This window comes from Chrysochloris asiatica, unplaced genomic scaffold, assembly GCF_000296735.1.
Source record: "Chrysochloris asiatica unplaced genomic scaffold, ChrAsi1.0 scaffold00097, whole genome shotgun sequence".
Taxonomy (NCBI): Eukaryota; Metazoa; Chordata; class Mammalia; order Afrosoricida; family Chrysochloridae; genus Chrysochloris; species Chrysochloris asiatica.
Window position 1 is genome coordinate 5735046 of NW_006408615.1, and position 17280 is coordinate 5752325.

A 17280-nucleotide genomic window follows, 5' to 3' on the forward strand; every position below is an offset into this window, starting at 1 on the left:
TGAGATTAGCTCAGGACTGGTGGCGCTTCGTTCTGTTGTGCATAAGGTCGCTATGAGTCAGTACGGATTCTACGACATCTAACAGCAACAACAAATAGTGATGAGGACCCCAAGTGCCGGCTTCCAGGAGCTTGCACTCCACTTGATTAACATTAGAGCACCCCCAATTGTTCTAATTTCATGCCTGTGTGCTGGGAAGGGTTAGTAAGTCAGCCACGAAAGTTAGGACATGGCTCCAATGACCAGACTGCCGATTGAAACCGTAACATTGGCAGAGCTGCCCCAGGTTCTTCTTCTCTGGGGTGAGGCAAAGCCGACCCTCACTGTGGGCAGATTTTTTTTCTCTTTCTAGCGAGATTGAGCACTAGGGGCACACTGGTTAAAGCATTCAGCTACTAACTGAAAGGTTGTTCAAATCTACCCCATGGCTTCTTGGGAAAGACCTGGCAACTTGCTCTCATGGAGATTAAAACCAAAACCCACCACCGTCACATTGGTTCTGACTTACAGCAATCCTGAAGGGCATAGTAGAACTGCCCGTAGAGTTTCCAAGGCTGGAATATTTACAGAAACAGACCGCCTCATCTTTCTTCCTCAGAAGTGCTGGTGGGTTAGAAAGAGTTACCTTTCACAGGAAACCCTGCGGGCAGTTAGCTCTGCTCTGTCACTGTGGGTGGAAAACCGACTCCAAAGCACCTACCAGCCTAACAACAAAGAGTTAAAAAGCCCATTCAGGAGTGGTTGACTTTGCAGTCTAGGAGCGGTGGTCCCTGGGACCATCAAGGGAGAAGAGCAGAGAGCGGGATCCTACCCAGAGAAGCAGTGATGCCTGAGATGGAGGCAGAGACAATGACCTGGAGAGATGGAGCGGCTGGAGACTTTAGACCCAGAGAGGGAGAGGGGCTGTGTGCTGATGACCAGGGGAAGGGGACAGGCTTGCAGGGTATACCCTTTGGTTGGTTGATGATGCATGGAATGGATTGTAATCATAGCAATGAAACAATATACGATAGAATGAATGTAAAACTAATGTTCTCCCATGTAAACTATCACATAATTCACAATAAAACATTAAAAAAAAAAAAAGAAAAGACCATCCACTGCCACTGAGTCAGTTCTGACTCATAGAGACCCTGCACAGGGTTTCCGAGACAATAATTCTTTAGGAAAGCAGAAAATATTTCTCCCTTGGAGAAGCTGGTGGGTTTGAACTGCTGACTTTGCTGTTAGCAGTTCAGTGTTTCTCGTACAGAGCCACTTAGGCTACTGAAAAAAAGAAGACACGTCATTATTGTTAATGGCCATAGAGTCAGCTCCGACTCATAGCGACCCGGTGTAGGGTTTCCGAGAAGCAGCTGGTGAGCTTGAACCGCCCACCTTGCAGTTCAGATGGCTTTGCAGTATAGTGCATTAACCCACAGAGCCACGCCAGGACTCCCAGGACACATTTGTTGTTGTTGTTATGTGACGTGGAGTCGGTTCCGACTCATAGTGACCCTGCACAGGGTTTCCGAGGCTGTAAATCTTTACCGGAGCAGAAAGCCTCATCTTTCTCCCACGGAACAGCTGGGAGTTTCGAACTGCTGACCTTGCGGTTCACAGCCCGATTTGTAACCACTACGCTACCAGAGCTCCTTAGAAGAAGACTTGGAGGACCCTCAAGTACCTGTTGCTTCGTGAAAGACGGTCATTGTGGGAAAGTCACAGGCTGACTCTATGAATCCAACTATACAAACTTCTGGAAAAGACAAAACAGGGGCTGAGAGAGGGGTGGACAGGAGGTTGCTGAGGCATTTTTAGGACAGAAACTGTTCTGCCTGATGTTGCAATTTTGTTGGTGTTGTTAAGTGCTGTTCAGTCGGTTCCGACTCATAGCGACCCTGTATAGGGTTTTCAAGGAGCGGCTGGTGGGTTTGAACCACCGACCTTATAGTTTGCCATCCAGTGCTTATCCTACAGCATCACAGTCAATACTGTGCATTTGTCAAAACCCACAGAGTAAACTGGATTGTTGCTGTTGCTAATCGCGACTCAGTGACCTTGTAAGGGATTCTGAGGCTGTAAATCTTGGTGGAAGTAGCCAATCTCATCTGAGCTCCTGTGACAAGGCTGGTGAGCTTAATCCGCCCACCTTGTGGTGTGCAGCTCAACAATGTTGCTACTCGTCACCAACTTAGCGCAAACTCATGACCAGATGTGTAACAGAAGGAGGGAGTGTTGTTCCATCTTTAGCATTGTTGATCTTTGTGGAATTCACCTCAGCAGGGTTCCCTGTTTTGTTTGGTGCGGACCCTGCACTTTATCAATCTTGATGTCCTTTGTTAGCGAGTGGTCTTTCCTGACGGTGTCTCTGATGTAAGAGAGACCACATCTGGCCATCTTGTTTCTAGGGAACCTTCTGGCCTTACTTCTTCCAAGACTGATGTACTCGTTTTCTGGTGGTCCGCGGTTTAAGTCAGTATTCTTTGTCAATACCACAATTCCAATGCATCATTTCTTCTAGCTTTAGTTAATAATGAAATGTATCCATGTCTAGTTACTAAGAATGTGCCCATATTGGTTTCTCCCCTGCAATACCTTACCGCAGGAATGCAAGATGGTAATAACAAGAAAAAACTACTTCAAAAAAAAAAAAAAAGTGTATTAAAAAAAGGAAAGCACAGATGAGCTAAGAGGCAGAGGGCAGATGAAGGCTCAGATGTTCTGTGCTGTGGCCTGGTCACCAAAAAGACACAGGGATGGCCCCTGATAGCCTATTATTTGTTTGGTCTTATTGTTGTTAAGTGCCTTCAAGTTGGTTCTGGCTCCTAACGACCCTGTAAATGGGTTTCCAAAGACGGTCTGGTAGGTTTGAATCACCAACCTTGTGGTCAGCAGTCCAGTGCTTATCCTACAGCACCACACCAGGACTCCTTTGGTCTGACTCACAGGCTGATAATCTATGACCACAGTGCCGTGGAGCTTCCCATTAGTCTTTGCAAAGGACGCCCCTTGGGGACCCCTTCCCCAGTGCTGCTGACCACAGCCGGCAGACGGCAGAGCTGGGTGGGTCTGGAGAAGGAAGTCTTTGTAATGGGCAGAGTAACACCTCGGGCATTCACGGGGCAGTTTTGCACCAGTCAAAAATGCATTCTTCAGTTTTCATTGACAGCTGATTAAAGAGGAATTCAACAGTAGTCTGTAAAAGGCTTTGCAAAGACAACAGGCTCGGTCCGGCTTCAGAGCTTCCTTGATCCCGGTTAAGCACTGGTTTTTAAAGGATACATTAAGGGCAGACCTGACCGTTTAGGGTTCTTCGCTAACTTGGGGCATTTTCTTCTTCTGTCGTTTTGGCGGGACTGAGCCCAGAAAGTGGCTCAGGGTCCTGGTGGCTGGTACACTGGTCGCTTTCCCGGATACTAAACTCACAGCCCATCTTGGTAACTGCAGAGTGAGGGCTGTCCTCCTTTGAGGAGTACGGCCAGGGCCACAATGGTCCAAGTCATGCTGACCACACGTGTGCAGAGTAAAACAGCTCCATAGGGTTTTCTTGGTGTCATCTTTATGGAGGGGTCTGGCAACACAGTGGGGTAAGTGTTGGGCTGCTAAATAGAAGGTCGGTAGTTTGAACCCACCACCTGCTCCTGGTGTGGTGCTGTAGGATAAGCACTGGACTGCTAACCACTAGGTCAGCAGTTCAAACCCACCAGCTGCTCCTGGAAAACCCATACAGAGTCGCTATGAGTTGGAACTGACTCGATGGCTCTTGTCAACAATAACAACAGCATAGTATGATATATAATAAATGTCAGACTTCTGGTGTGGCCCTGTGGGATAAGCACTGGGCTGTGAACCACAGGGTCAGCAGTTCAAACCCATCAGCTGCTCCTCAGAAACCCTGTACGGGGGTCACTGTGAGTCAGAACTGACTCGATGGCACTTCACAGCAACAACCAGCTCCAAAAGAGAAGATGTGGCTGTCTTGGAAATCCCATGGGACAGTTCTTACTGTCCTAAAGGGTCACCTATGATTGGGAAATGAGCCGATGTCAAGAGGTTTGTTTTGGGGGGTTTATTCTGAGGACAACAGACTTCCAGGCCTATCTTCCTGGAGCCTCTGGGGGGTCTTTAGGGTAACAGTTGAACATACTCCATTTGTGCTACCCAGGGACCCCTTTCAACAACCTCATCATGCAGTTGAGAGATTCACCAAGGCCATGGGCCTGGGCCCAGCTGCACTTGGCTCACTGGCTGGCTCACCACTTGATGGATTTAGTGGGGAACCCACCCCTCCAGAGAGCCCTACATGTAGGCTTGTCACTGGCATTTGATGCTGCATAGTATTTCGATTGTGTGGATCATGACAAGCTATGGAATACATTGAAGAGAATGAGTATTCCGGAACACTTCTAAGGAGCCTGTACCTAGACCAAGAGATAGTTGTTTGAACAGAACAAGGGAACACTGAATGGTTTAAAATTAGGAAAGGTGTGTGCCAGAGTTGTATTCTTTTACCATACGTATTCAATCTGTATGCTGAGCAAATAATCTGAGAAGGTGGATGATATGAAGAAAAAGGTGGCATCAGGGTTGGAGGATACAACCTTGCTTGCTGAAAGTGAAGAGGACTTAAAATACTTACTGATGAAAATCAAAGACCACAGACTACAGTATGGGTTGCACCTCAATGTAAAGAAAACAAAAAATTTCACCACTGGACCAGTGAGTAACATCAAGAAAAATGAGAAAAGATTGAAGTTGTCAAAGACTTCATTTTGCTCAGATCAACCACTAACACTCATGGAAGTAGCATCAAGACATCAAATGATTGATTACATTAGGCAAATCTGCTGCACAAGACCTCTTTAAAGTGTTCAAGAGTAAAGATGTTCGTTTGAGGACTACGGTGTGCCTGACCCAAGCCATGGTATTTTCAATAACCTCATATGCATGGGACAGCTGGACAATGAATGAAGAAGACTGTAAAAGAATTGATGCATTTGAGTTATGGTGTTGGAGGAGAATACTGACAGTACCATGGACTGCCAGAAGAACAAACAAATCTGTGTTGGAAGAAGTACAGCCAGAGTGCTCCTTAGAAGCCCGGATGGAGAGAGTTCATCTCTCATACTTCGGACATATTATCAGGAGGGACCAGTCCCTAGAGAAGGACAGCATACTGGGTAAAGTGGAAGGCCTCAATGAGTTGGACTGGCAAGGTGGCAGCAGCAATGGGCTCAAGTGTAGTAATGATTGTGAGGTTGGCACAGGACCGGGCAGTATTTTGTCCTGTTATGAACAGGGTCATTATGAGTTGAAACCGATTCAAGGGCATCTAACAACAAGTGTCTGAATATCTGCTTATCACACTGCTCCCCCGCATCCCCACACCCCAGTGTAAAGCCCGAGAGTCAGGCGCTGTGTGGTGTTCGTTGACCTTGATATCCACAAAACCAGTCCAGAGCCTGCCACCGACAGAGAACTGAGAAAAACGTCTGAGTGAACAGGAAGGTTGGACCACTGCTAACTTGGCTAGTTCCCCAGGGACAATGGTCTTGGCTGGCTGCAGCTGCATGCCCAGTGACCACCGCAGGGGTGGCCTTGTGTTAAGTCTTCCCTCGCCCTGGAAGGCAATAAATGCTTGAGCCTCCACCCTCTTGTCTTCCCTCTCCACAGGAGCCCAATAGTCCCTTTCTTAAGTTCCTGTTATCCAAACTTCTCATTTTACAGTTAGGGAAACTGAGGCCTGGAGGGGGCAGAGAATCAGAGACAAGCAACAAGTTCAATGACTGTTGGCAACCCAACTATAAGCCCTGCTTTGGAATCCCAGCCAGGGCTAATGTGCAGTTATTAATGGTAATTAACTAATTATCATTAATTGTCATTAAAAATAGAGCAAGGGAAGAAAAGACCAAAATGGATGTCAGAAGAGAGCTGAAATCTGCTCTTGAACATACAACGGCTAAAGCAAAGGAAAGAAATGATGAAGTAAAAGAATGGAATAAAAGATTTCAAAGGGAGGTTTGAGAAGACAAAAGTATTTTAATGCAATGTGCAAAGACTTGGGGTTAGTAAGTAAGTCAGTAAATTAGTTAGCACGCTGACCAGCTCCCCAGCCTCTCTGGGCCTACACTCAACAATTCTCAAGCTGAAAGAATTGAAGGAAGAATTCAAGCCTCAGGTTGAAGTACTGAAGGATTCTATGGTAAAGATAATGAATAATTCAGGAAGCATCGAGGGGAAGATGGAATACACAGAGCCACTGTACGGAAAACAAATGGCCCATGTTCAACCATTGCAGGAAGTAGTGTATGATCCGAACCGACGTCACTGAAGGAAGAAGGCCAAGGTGCACTGCAGCCATCGTTGAAAACAAGGCTCCCGGACTTGACAGACTACAAGTTGAAATGTTTTTTAACACACTGATCCAGCACTGCAAACGCTCATTCATCTCAGACAACCGACATGGAAGAGATCCATATTTGTGCCCATTCCAAAGAGAGGGGACGCAACGAAATATGGAAATTATCAAACAATATCATTAATACCACACGCAATTATGTTATTATGCATAATTATGTTGAAGATGATTCAAAAAACGGCTACAACAGTACATCCACAGGGAGCTGCCAGAAATTCAAGCCAGCTTCAGAAGAGGACGTGGAATGAGGGATATCACTGCTGATGTCAGATGGATCTTGGCTGAAAGCAGAGAATACCAGAAATATATTTACCTGTGTTTTATTCAATATGCAAAAACATTCAACTGTGTGGTTGGAATAGGTATAACATTGTGAAGAGTGAGAATTCCAGAACGCCTTCTTGTGCTCAGGTGGAACCTGTACATACACCCGAGGCAGTTATTCAAATAGAGCAAGGGGGTCCAGGCGTATCTTAAGAGATATTTTGACTTCGGTCCCAGACTACCCCAGTAAAGTGAAGTGAGGCACAGATATTTTTTGGTTTCCCAGTGCATGCAAGTCGGGACGAAGATGAAGCTTTCTGCTCCCGTAAACATGCACAGCCTTAGAAATCATGTACGAGGTTGCTGTGAGTTGGAACTGACTCAATGGCACATGACAACAGCAGCGGTGACAGGACATGTAAGCTGTGTTGTCACTGTGCTGTAGGACCCAGTGTGTACGAGCATCATGAAAACATTCGCAATATTGTGGGAATGATCAAAATGTGATAGAGACATGAAACAAGCACATGCTGTCAGAAAAAAAATGGTGCCGGTAGACTTGCTCGATGCAGGCTTGCTGCAAACCTTCCATTTGTAAAATAAAAACACAGTAACTATGAATCAATAAAGCTAAGTGTGTCTGTACTACATACTTTAGAACCAGGAAAGATGTGTGTCCAGGTCATATCTGTTCATCGCACTAACAATTTTATGCTGAGCCCAAAATCCAAGAAGCTGGGCTATATGAAGAAGAATATGGTATCAGGATTGGAGGGAGACTCATTAACAAAATATGATAGGCTGCTGATACAACCTTGCTTGCTGGAAGGGAAGAGGACTTGAAAAACTTATTGATGACGATCAAAGACTTCAGTAGGGATTACACTTTAGCATAAAGCAAGCAAAAATCATGACAGCTGGACCCGTAAGCAGCATCACTATAAATGGAAAAGGACTAAAGTTGACAAGGATTTCATTTACCCTGGATCCACAATCAATGCCCATGGAAGCAGCAGTCAAGACATCAAACCACGCCTTGCATTGGGTCAATCTGCTGCAAAAGAAGTCTTTAAAGTGTTAAAAACAAAAATGTCACTTTGAGGACTAAGGTGCGCTTGACCCAAGCCATGTTACTTGCAATCACTTCATATAAATGTGAAAGCTGGACAATGAATCAAGAAGACTGAAGACGAATTGATATATTGGAATGATAGCAAAGAATATTGAATATACCATGATCTGCTAGAAGAATAAACAAACAAACCTGCCTCAAAAGAAGGACCCTCAGAAAACTCCTTAGTAAGAGGTGAGGATGGCCAGACTTCATCTCATCTACGTTTGACAGAGCATCAGGAGGGACCCGTCCCTGGAGAGGGACATCACGCTTGGTAAAGTAGCAGGTCAGCGAGAAAGAGGAAGACCCCCAACGAGATGGACTGACAGAGTGGATGTAACAATGGACTCAAACACAGCAACAATTGTGAGGATGGCACGGGACTAGGCACAGCTTCCTTCTGTCCTGTGTGTGTGTGTGTGTTGCTATGAATCTGAACTGACTCGACAGCATCTAACAACAACAACTAATTAGTGGAGGAGGCGGCGGCAGTGGGGAGCCCCCTATGACTCAGTCGTGTTTACAACATGCAAGCCCATTTAAGAGCTTGTAAAATTGCTATAAAAGGCTGGGAGAATAACGACTCCCACTCTCCAGCTGCCAGCTTTAAGACAGTTGGGTGGGGCTGGAGCCATCGGTTCTAAAATCCAACAGCGCCACCTAGAGGACATTGTACGCAAACACCGTCGGTGTGGATGTATATTCCGATCAAGAGCTCAAGGTTGGCAGGGCCTAAGAGACCCAGTCCCCTAATCACAAAGGAGAAACTGAGACCCAGGTGAGGACAGGGACTGCTTTTCGGCTGCCTAAAAAATGTCAGAGTCTAGATCTGAGTCCCAAACAACAGATGGGACTGTTTTGTTCCCCATGAATTTTAAAACATCTTTAAATACGTGGCAGTTGAGGAAAGGTAGGGCGAGTAGCAAAGATACCAATCACTGGACTTTTCCAACCTCATCCTATTGCCACCATCCTCCCTCCAGCCAGACAGTGTCTCTGTCCTTTGGGCTCTCGGGTTGGCAGTTCCCTCTGCCTGGTCCCCTCCCCACTCCTCTGCTCAGCTGCTCCTCCCCAGGAAGCACCCCTCAACCCTTCTCCCCTCAGTCCCCCTTTGTGAGCCCGACACCTCCTGATCCCCAGGGAGGTAGCATGGTGGTGGTGGCTCAGATTCTGAAGGGCAGTGAGCGTGAGTGACTCCGGAGCCTTGGTGGGCCAGCACTGACCAGTCAAGCTGGTTCCGAGGCTCCTGGACTCCTTCTGTGACCCCATGAGATAAAAACGAGTCAGTGGCACAGCCAGAACTGAGTCTTGAATTGGTGCCCACCTCTAGCTACTGAGCCCAAAGGGATGGGCGTGGGTTGGGAAGGGGGCTTAGACAGGTGCCTGGGCTGAGGGGTGGATGTCAGTTGGGAAGGGGCCACAGACAGGAGCCAGGCTAAGAGGTGGGCATGGGTTGGGAGGGGGGCTCAGACAGAAGCCCTGAAGGGTGGACGTGGGTTGGGAAGGGGGATCAGACAGGAGCCCTGAGGGGCGGACGTGGGTTGGGAAGGGGGCTCAGATAGGAGCCTGGGCTGGCACAGAGGTGTTCCCACTGGAAGCTCACAGTCTGGCAGGATTTGGGGGTCTGGAGGAAGAAGGGCTTCTGGGAAAATCTATGCCTCCGCAGCCACTCACCCACGGTCATGCCGTCCATGTAACGCTTGATGATATCAAAGGAGTCCCGCAGGTTGCCCTCAGTGATGTCGAAGATGATGTCAGCCTGGTTGGCGGGGTACGCGGGTGTGATCGCTCGGAGGAAGACTATCTCTGTAAGGAGGAGAAGCACAGCGTGGGCCCCAGAACACGCCCCTGGGTACTGAGAGCATACCAAGGGACCGTCCATCCTCAGATGACGCCCTTAAAGGTCAGGCACTGCCTGGAAACGATGCCGAGGTCCTGAGGGGGCCTTAGTCACAGCCAGCCCATCCCCGCTTTACCAGTGGGAAACTGAGTCAGGAGAGGGGGCATACAGGAGAGGGGTCAGAAAGGTACATGGTGACATGGGTCAGACAAGCCACACCCCGGTAGGCTGAATGGCGGGGTGGCTGTGACTACCTCCTAGAGCTTTGGAGGGTGGCCTTGTGCGAGCCCTCGCTCTGGGCCTCAGTTTCCTCATCTGTGAGGTAGAGGAGGGAGTCACTGAGCGCTGCAAATGGTTTATCCTCTTGGCTGTTAACCTGAATGTTGGCAGTTTGGGTCTACCCCGAGGCACCTCAGAAGAAAGGTCTGGCCATCTACTAGCAAAGAATCACTCTCTGAAATCTCTATATAGCATGATTCTACTCCCGACATTCATGGGGGTCCATGAATTGCAGTTAGCTGCCTGTTTTTTGTTATTGTTGAGAATCTACACAGCGTAACTTAAACCAACTCAACCGTTTCCACGTGTGACATTCAGTGACATGGGTCGTTGTGGTTATGTGCCGTGGAGTCGGTTCCAACTCATAGCAACCCTGGACAGGGTTTCCGAGGCTGCAAATCTTTACAGGAGCAGAAAGTCTCATCTTTCTCCTGTGGAACAGCTGGTAGTTTCGAACTGCTGACCTTGAGGTTCGCAGCCTGATTCATAACCACTACGCTACCAGAGCTCCTTAGTGACATGGGTGGTGTTCTTTAACTTGTACCACCATTGTCACAACTTTTCTGAGGAGCTCCTCCCTTATTAACACGAACCAAGGAGCTCTGCTAGTGCAGTGCTTACGAATCGGGCTGTGAACTGCAAGGCTCAGAGAAAAAGAGGAAGACTCCCATCGAGATGGATTGGCCAAGTGGCAGCATCAGTGGACTCAAGCGTGACAACAGTTGTGAGGTTGGCCCAGGATCAGGCAGTGTTTCGTTCTGCTGTGCATAAGGTCGCTATGGATCAGTACCAACTCGATGGCACCTAACAACAACAACAAAGATTTACAGCCTCAGAAACCCTGAACAGGGTAGCTATGAGTTGGTTTCAACTCCACAGCACATAACCACCACTGAGGCTTATGGAGAACTGGTGTGGCACTGTGGGTTAATAGGCTGGACTGCAAAGTTGGTTTGAACAGCAAGGCTGGCAGTTCAAGCTCACCAGCTGCTCCTTGGAAACCCTATGCTGGGTCACTATGGGTCGGAACCAACTTGACGGCACTTAACAACAACAACAACCACCACAAAGGCTTATGAGCATCCCCTCAAGTCTCCTAGCTAATCTTTACAGTTACTGTGCTCAGTTTGATCCCATATGAATACATATGAAGCAGCAGACAGCTCCAGGCAGACATTTGTTATTAATTAACTAAGCTATTGTTTGGTTTGAATTGAGGACCACGGGTTTTCAGGTAGGAGAGACCGTCAGTTTAGTGTCCGATAAGGTCGGCAGTTCAAACCCACCAGCTGCTCCTTGGAAACCCTAGGCAGGGTCGTTATGAGTCAGAACCGACTCGATGGCACTGAACAACGACCACTACAAGATCCTTTCAAAGGTTCATGGTGGTGCAGAGGATTTATCACTGGGCTGCTCACTGCAAGATCCAGTGGTTCAAATCCATGGGAGAGATGAGGCTGGCTGCTCCCGTAAAGGCCGACGGTGTCAGTGACCCTAAGGACACTTCTACCGTGTCCTATTGGGTGGTGACGAGTTGGAATCAACTTGATAGCAGGGGGTTTGAAGGTCCTTTCACGGAGCCTTGGGGCTCAGTGGTTAAGCACTCAGCTGCTAATCCAAACTCACCCCCACCTAGAGACTGTGGGAGACCTGGAGATCAGCTTCCGTCAAGATGACAATACAGAAAACCCCATGGGGCAATTCCACAGGGGGTCGGAACAGACTTGATGGTAGCTAAGAAGAACACCAAAGTCCTTTCACTGTCCAGGGTCTGGGTCTCCTGGGTGCACCCCCTGGTGGATCAGCACTACCCCGAGAGGCTAGAGACCCGGCTGGTGGGCATCAGGAAGGAGGTGCAGGTGGTTTGGTGGAAGTCTGTCGTTTTTCACAAGGCAAGAACCAGTTCTGGGGGTCTTTTCATCTCCGCCCCTCTTCCAAGAAGACAGGTTGCTGGATAGGGGAGCAGAAATCCAGGGTCTACCCAATCCTTCCAGGCCACCACAACACTGGGGAGTCTCTCCTGCCCCTCCCCACACTCCACCAACCAGGGTTTATGTTCTGGCATGAGCTCCTACGTCTTAGTGGCACAACTGCATGTTACCCCCAAGCGTGTCCCCAGAACCCAGGCCAGAGCAGGACACGCAGGAGGGCGTGGCCACTATCTGCTGGATGGAGGAGCAGTGGCCAGTGAGCCTCTGAGGACCAGGGCAGGCCCAGCACATGGGCGGCACACCTGGGGAAAGGTGTCTGGAGCAGACCTCTGAGGGGTACCCAGTCCATCCCAAACCTGCCAGGAGGTCCCTACAGGACCAGGTGGGGCAGGGGAACACCGACCAGTCACACACGGGCTCTCTGTCTCTGTCCCTCTGCTCCTCAGTGACCAGGGTGATGTTTCTACTCTCATTAGCTAAATGCCCCATTTCAAAATACCCCATCAATGGCTCCCCAAAGTCTTGTAGTTGAAATTCCAGCTCAAGTTAACAGATACCGTAGAGTTGATTCTGGCTCATGGTGCCCCGTGTGTGTCGGAGTAGAACTGTGCTCACAGGGTTCTCAGTGGATGATTTTTCATAAGTAGATTCCACTCATGGCGCCCCATGTGTCAGAGTAGAACTGTGCTCACAGGGATCTCAGTGGATGATTTTTTCGTAAGTACATTGTTAAACCTTTCTTCCAACGTGACTTTTGTTGGACTCAAACCTGTAACCTCTCAGTTATCAGCTGCGGGAAATCCAAGCTGGTGCTTAACCACTGAGCCCCCAAGACCCTCACATGTCCTTCAGCCTGTCTCTTCACCAGCTCCTACCACTCAACTAGCAAGAGTCTGTCTAAACCCCAAATCAAGCCCACTGAGGTCAAGTCAATTCCGATTTTTTAGCAACCTGTAGGACAGAGCCTAACTGGCACTTAGTGTTTCCCAGACTTCAAATCTTTACAGGAGCAGAAGGCGTCATGTCTCTCATACAGAGCGGCTAGAGTGTTTGAACTGCTGACCTTGCAGTTAGAAGCCCAACACTTCACCCAGTGTGCCACCAAGTCCTTCGAAGAGCAGGACTTGTCTAGACACGCCTGTCAGCCTCGTGGGCCCGGAAATGCCCATGTATCTCCAGACCTTTCCTGACGTGTTCTCTTCTGCTTGATAGCTCCTCTCCCAGCGTGAAGTTGCTTCCTCCCGAAGGCCTCCCTGACTTCCAGAGCTTGGCCCAGAATCAAGGCTTACCAGTTCTTTGCAGAACGACTTCTCCCCGTGAGAAGAGAAACCATTATAGTTGGGTTCATTCTGACTCTTGGCAACCCCGTGAAGAACTGTGCTCCTTAGAGTTTTCAATGACTGAGGATTCTGGAAGCAAATTACCAGGTGTGTCATACGAGACACCTCTGAGTGGACTTGAACCTCCAACCTTCTGGTTACAGATGAGAGCACTCAACATTAGCATCACCCAGGAGACACCCTTAACTGAATAGCGAGAGTGGGCCACAGCAGTACTCTGTAATCTGGGGACATGGGGGTGAGGAGTACCTTCATAGGTACCCAACCATGCTTTACCTGGGAATAGCTCCTCTAGGCCAACTTCTCAGGTGGTCTGGTGGTTAGGATTCAACACTCTCAGGTTCTGAGCTCAGGCAGAAGGAGGTCTTAAAAGGCTGCCTGCTGGCCAGCTTCCCAAGACTACAGCTTCTTCCCGGACCTCCATGCCAACTCACCTTCAGGACGGCTGAACTCACGGAAGGTGGGCAGCGAGATGACAGTGTGAGAGATGGTATGCACTGGGTCCAGCATGCAGGTGACATCGTTTGGACGGCAGGACTTCACGCAGCGGACTGTGTCTGTCTTCTCTTGGCGGAGCCTACAGGGAAGATTGATGTTGTCAAGGATTTTGTGTGGCCTGGAGTCATAATCAAGGCCGATGGAAGCAGCAGTCAAGAAACCAAACAATATATTGCTTTGGGTGAATCTGTTGCCAAAGATCTCTTGAAAATGTTCAAGAGCAAAGATGTCAGGTTGGGACTAAGGTGTGCCTGACCCATGCCATGGTATTTCCATTTGTCCCATATGCATGTGAAAGCTGGACAATGAATAATGAAGACTGGTGAAGAATCGATGCATTTCAATATAAGGGTTTGGCAAAGAATACTGAATATGCCACGGACTGCCAGAAGAGCAAATAAATCTGTCTTGGGAGACATATAGCCAGCACGCTCCTTACAAGCAAGCATGGCAAGACTTGATCTTATACACTTTGGACATGTGGTCAGAAGGGACCAGTACCTGAAGAAGGACATCATGCTTGGTGAAGCAGAAGGTCAGCGAAAAAGAGGAAAAGGCTCAATGAGATGGATTGGCACCGTGGCCACAGCAATGGGCTTACATAGAGTAACAAGTGTGCGGCTGGCACGGAATAGGGCAATGTTGCTATGAGTTGTCGATTCGATGGCACCTAACATCAACAACACGGAGAACCACAGCACAAAAAGCCCGTGGGAAAGTCAGAGCCTGAGCCCCTATGGAGACCAAGCTGCAGGAGGGTCACATGGTCAGGTCACGCGCACCTGCCCCAGGGTCGGCTCTGAGGGGAGCTAAGCCCAGAAGACTGTCCTTCCTACAAGTTGGTTTCCCCTGTTCTGAATGGCTGAGCAGAACATTGACACTTGCCAACTGTACCAACGGAACTTCGCTTCTACACCTGCAAAGTTCATTCATTCATTCATTCATTCATTCATTCATTCATTCAGCATATGTTTGAGCTCCTGCCTTCACTAAGCCCAGGGTCTGGTGGGAGGGAGGGGTAAGAAATGGGGACACCAGAGCCAAGCTGAGTGTCTAGCCCAAAGAGTCAAATTTATACTGTCACATGATGGGGAGGAAGGAAAAGAAGTTAAAGTTTTTGAAAGGTCTACCTTCCAGTCACTGTGTTGTTGTTGTTAAATGCCGTGGAGTTGGTTCCGACTCACAGTGACCCTGCCTGTGAGTTTGAACTGCTGACCTTGCTGTTCAAACCGACCTTGAGGTTGACTGCTTATCCTACGGCATGACATCAGGATTCTAGTCACTGTCCTGGACGAAGTTTTAAAACTTATAAAATAAACGCATACAGAAAACTACACAAAACAGGTACAGCTTAAAGAGCTATTACAGGAACACCTGTGAAATCTGGAACCCGTGTAAGGCAGAAACCTGTCGGAGAAAGAAAATGCAAATCTTTTCCACTAACGGAGAGCAACAGAAAAATGATGACCGCACCCTGTCAAAGGTGGAAACTTGCAAGACCTGGGAAAATAAGACAGTTCCGGCCTTCACAGGTTTCACCATATAAAGCCAACACCTTTATAATTAGCCAGGTCAAGAAAGACTTTTGTCAGCCACCCACAGACTCCTTCAGGTGCTGCAAACCATTCCAACTCTCTCCTTAGTCCCAAAGTAACCTCTTTTCTGAACCCCAGAAAAACCACTTCCGTGGGTTTCTTTAGAGTTTTGACACATAAGTGTGTGTCTCTAGACACAATAATTAGACTTGTCCATTAAAAAAGTCTTTGCACTAATTTTTTTTTTCTTTAATCTACAGGTTTCCTCTTGACCCCTTCATAGTCCAAACAACGTATGTGTTAAAGAAGTCAGTGTTATTTTGCTGGTGGCATTTCCCATCGCTAGACTTTGTTGATTGCATCCTGGTGGTGCAGGTCAGCGTGTTTCCGTCCTCTGGATTTCCCGCACATTGGCAGCTAGGTCCAGAAGTCTGCTCAGACACAGGCTCTATCCCTTTCACAAAAAGTAGGTGGTGATGTATCTTCCACCAGGAGACACCCGGTGGCTGGTGGTATCCTTCTTTTGATGGCAGTAGCTGTTGATGCTCAGACCCTGAACCCACTGACTCATCCAGGATGACAAACGGTGCTAGACTGAGTCTATAATGGCTTTTCCATGTAGTAGTTGGAATGCTTCCCCTCATGGTTACCAGGAGGTACAATTCATAGAGGAATGCAAGACGAATGCTTGGTCTTTTCTTTTTATTCACAAAGTCTCATGATAATGACCTGGTTCCCTATTGTCCACTAAAGGTGACCATGTAGTTTCTTTCAAATATCAGCATGAACTCACAGATTTAAACCTATTTGAAGGCTTCAATCCACTACAATTATTATCCTTTGGTGCTCAAAATGTGCCATCTTCAGTCAATGGGAAAATGAAGTTGGCACCTATGTCCTTTAGACTTAACCCTTGTTGTCATTGAGTTTCCTTGTTGTCTGGCAGGACACGAAATTCCAGCCTCATCTTGTATCTGGAGTCAGCCATCTCTCCAAGAAGGTACTAGTTCTATTTGATTTTTTGTTTTGTATTTGAAGTCCACAATCTAGACAACAGGGATGCTTACTGCTATTGGGTTGGTCATTGTTTCTAGGCCTCATCAATGGACATTAAAATAAAATAAATCACAAAGTCATGTTGATATTCCTGATTCAAAAGAAGGACCACAGGGTCTTCTCTTGTTATTTAATCTCTTGTACACTGTAAAGGGGTCTGTCTAGTTCCCAAGAGCACAGGCAATGACAGAATGCCTATCATGACTTAGTTTACCCCATACTACACACAATAGTTTTGACATAAAACCAAATGTCCAACCCAACGAGATGGATCAGCCAGGTGGCAGCACTGATGGACTCAAGTGTGGCAGCGGTAGTGAGGTTGACCCAGGATCGGACATTGTTTCGTTCTGCTGTGCATGGGGTCGCTATGAGTCAGTTCCGACTCGATGGCACCTGACGACAACAACACCACACAATAGCAATACTAAAGTTACTATCATTGATGCAATTACTGAAAATAACTAAAATTTGGGGATACGTTCCTTCTTCCTTCTGTTCTTAAATAGATGTTCTATGTCTACATTATCTCAACATACAGCTAGTTGTACTATATTTATGACATGCATTGAGTTCTACAAGTTCTATGCTCGCACGTTGCTATTCTTGCATGATGACAGTAGTTTGTGGATGTCAGTTTTGCTGGGTATAAAAATCTCAGCTCAAGTTAAGGGTGTTACATGTTACGGGTATTACTCTGTCATAAACTGATGCTGCCGACAACTTGGGAAGAGAATACATCTCCTCCCTATAAGCCATTTGCTATTTTTGCCTAGATGCCCATAGGCTCCTCTTTTCTTTCCTTTACCAATAATTTTACTAAAACATATCTTGGATTATTGATTATGGGTTGCTATTATTAACCTTCCCAAAAGATGCCTACTGCTCTCAAGTTGATTTTGATTCATAACAGCCATGTAGGGCACCAAAGAACTGCACCTTACGGTTTCACCTTATGGTTTCACAGAAGAACTGCACCTTACGGTTTCACCTTATGGTTTCACAGAAGAACTGCACCTTACG

The 17280-nt window shown here is 47.5% G+C and overlaps 1 protein-coding gene across 1 annotated transcript in view; it reads right to left on the reverse strand.

The window, feature by feature from the left end:
- The window catches only part of FBLN1 (fibulin 1), a 99877-nt gene that overhangs the window by 29256 nt on the left and 53341 nt on the right, over nucleotides 1-17280 (reverse strand). Inside the window, exons 15-16 of the mRNA XM_006866893.1 lie at nucleotides 13603-13745; nucleotides 9453-9584 (exon numbers count right to left, since the gene is read on the reverse strand). Of these exons, the coding sequence (XP_006866955.1) occupies nucleotides 9453-9584; nucleotides 13603-13745 (275 nt within the window). The remainder of the gene's footprint in view (nucleotides 1-9452; nucleotides 9585-13602; nucleotides 13746-17280) is intronic.